The 2,500-nt window shown below is 38.2% G+C and overlaps 1 protein-coding gene across 1 annotated transcript in view; it reads left to right on the top strand.

Moving 5' to 3' along the window:
• LOC125046207 (C-type lectin domain family 17, member A-like) overlaps positions 1 to 1,965 on the top strand; it is an 8,728-nt gene extending 6,763 nt beyond the window's left edge. The window contains exons 3-4 of the mRNA XM_047643919.1: positions 828 to 934; positions 1,571 to 1,965. Coding sequence (XP_047499875.1) covers positions 828 to 934; positions 1,571 to 1,788 — 325 coding nt within the window. The 3' untranslated portion in view covers positions 1,789 to 1,965. The remainder of the gene's footprint in view (positions 1 to 827; positions 935 to 1,570) is intronic.
• The last annotated feature ends 535 nt before the right edge of the window (positions 1,966 to 2,500 follow it).

Genomic DNA, 2,500 nt, shown 5'->3' with positions numbered 1-2,500 from the left:
ATAATAAGAAGAACAACAATAGTAATTATGATAATGATAATAATAATTGTAATAAGGATAATAGTAAAGATAATGACGATGAAGATGATGATGATAAGGATTATAATAATAATAATAATAATAATAATAATAATAATAATAATAATAAAAATAATAATAATAATAATAATAATGATAATAATAATGATAATGATAATAATGATAATAATAATATCATTCAGTGCTCAGTAAATCATAATTGGCTGTCAGCTTTTCAGCGGTAATTTACCTTATAAAGAATACTTCCAGCTCATGTTAACTTCTTATGTTCTCTCTTTTTAAACCAATGCTTCGTAACTCCCTTGTTATCTTATCAAAGCTGAATAGTCTCCGATTATGCGAGTTTTTTTCTGTTCATTCATAAAACACAAAGAACCAATGACTTTTTTTCCTACTCGGCTTTGATAGACGTTATTTTTTTCTTTTACTAAAGCTGCTATATCTTTTACAAGTGTCATAGACGCATAATGACGTCCTTGTTGTTTGAACATGTGATCACACAACACACATGTATCAACTGAATTTCTGACTTTTCGGACTTTTAATAGAGTCTATTGTTCTATGGAGGATCCAATGCCGTTCTAATACCCTTTAAAGCCGTTGTGATGATGCGCTTTCTATAGCTTTTAAAGGAAGTTATAACTAACGACGAAGAGCATTTACGGCATTACCTATATGAATTCCACTGAATTATTTATTTGTTCTTTTCTGTTGATTTACCTATTCACCTTTTCATTGATCTACTTATTTATTTGATCTTAGATTCATTCATTCATTAATTGTCTCAGAGCGGAAGCCGAGGCGGAGTGCGCCAGCCTAGCCCCAGATGGCAGCACATCCGACCTGGCTGTTCTCAGTGACTGCCATCAGCACGGCATCTTGTGGAATCACTTATGTAAGTTTCTTACCTTCACTGTTCTATAGCAATGCATAACTTGTTAGATAGATTTAATGTTAGGTAAATTTAATGTTAGATTTATTTAGTGTTAGATAAATTTAATGTTAGATAAAATTAGTGTTAGACAAATTTAATGTTAGATAGGTTTAATGTTAGATAAATCTAATGTTAGATAAATTTAATGTTAGATAAATTTAACGTTAGATAAATTTAATGATTAGTACGACAGTTCTTTCATTTTAGCTTCATTTTATTTGTGATGCGTCGGTTGATGATGTTTCTCGCTCTCTCTTCCTCCCTTCTTTTCTCTTTTCTCTTTTCTTCCTGTCTTCTTCTCACCGTCTCTCTCTACCCAAATCCTCCCCATCATCCCCTCTCCCCCCTCTATCCCCTCCTTTTTTTCTTCTTTTCTCCCTCCTCTTCCTCCTTCTCCTTCTCCTTTTTTCCTCCTCCTTCTCTTCCTCCTCCTCCTGTACGTCCACATCTACCCCCAACCCCACCCTTACCCCCGTCACCCCCACCCCAACCCTTCGCCCCACATCCACCTCCTTCGCCTCCACCTCAACCACCACCAATCCCCCCCCTCCACCACCTCCACCCCCCCCCCCTCCTCCTCCTCCTCCTCGACCCCAGCGTTGAAGTGGGACTACTGGCTGGGCGGGAGTGACGAGGCGGCGGAGGGCGACTGGCGGTGGGCCTCGGGCGACGAGATCCTCCGCGGCGCCCCCTTCTGGTTCCCCGGCCAACCCAACGGCGGCTCGGACGAGAACTACCTCTCCCTCTCCAAGAGCGGCTACTTCGCGGACGAGGCGGGGTCCATCCACCAGGGTTATATATGTCAGCTGATGTAGAAATAGCAGACGAAAAAAGAGAGAAAATAAATGAATGGGAATGAATAAATGAAGGGAGAGATGATGAACGGAGGAGTGTTAAGCTACGTTGTTGATATGACGTGTTGTCAATGCTGGTGGTAAATACACGCGAACCTTAGAGCTTGTGTGATTTTTTTTTTTTTTTTTTTTTTGGGGGGGGGGGAGGGGGATGCAAGGGATACGTGCTTAAATAAAGGAAGTCTTAAATGGAGGTATTTTGTATTATTTTGTTTCTGCTGCATCCTTGGCCCAGTCTCGATGTCGACTTTATAACAAGATGAAAATGGAAATTGTATATTATGGTGATATTATATTTTGAAGCATCAAAAAAAAAAAAAAAAAAAAAAACCTAATATTTTGAGCATGAAACGATGGAATGCAAGGGAAGAACAAGCATACATTAAAAAAATAATAATAATGAATAAATAAATAAATAAATAAATAAATACGCAACAATGTTCCATTAACTAAATAGCATGAAACGGTTTAACAAATTTATTTTAGTTTCAATACATATGTTCACTTCAGTACACATGCGTCGTGGCCAGCTCCCTCATCCGGTTTTCCCCATCTTCAAATAACTCGTCGTTGATCTACTACCAACCTCCTGTCTTGACGAAAACCTTTTTATATATTCAAACACGAAACTGTCAAAAGCCCGGGGTAAGTTACCGTTACAAGTTAGAGCATG

Source organism: Penaeus chinensis, chromosome 38, assembly GCF_019202785.1.
Source record: "Penaeus chinensis breed Huanghai No. 1 chromosome 38, ASM1920278v2, whole genome shotgun sequence".
Classification (NCBI taxonomy): domain Eukaryota; kingdom Metazoa; phylum Arthropoda; class Malacostraca; order Decapoda; family Penaeidae; genus Penaeus; species Penaeus chinensis.
The sequence above is the reverse complement of the archived record's forward strand: the minus strand, read 5'-3'. Positions and strand labels throughout refer to the sequence as shown.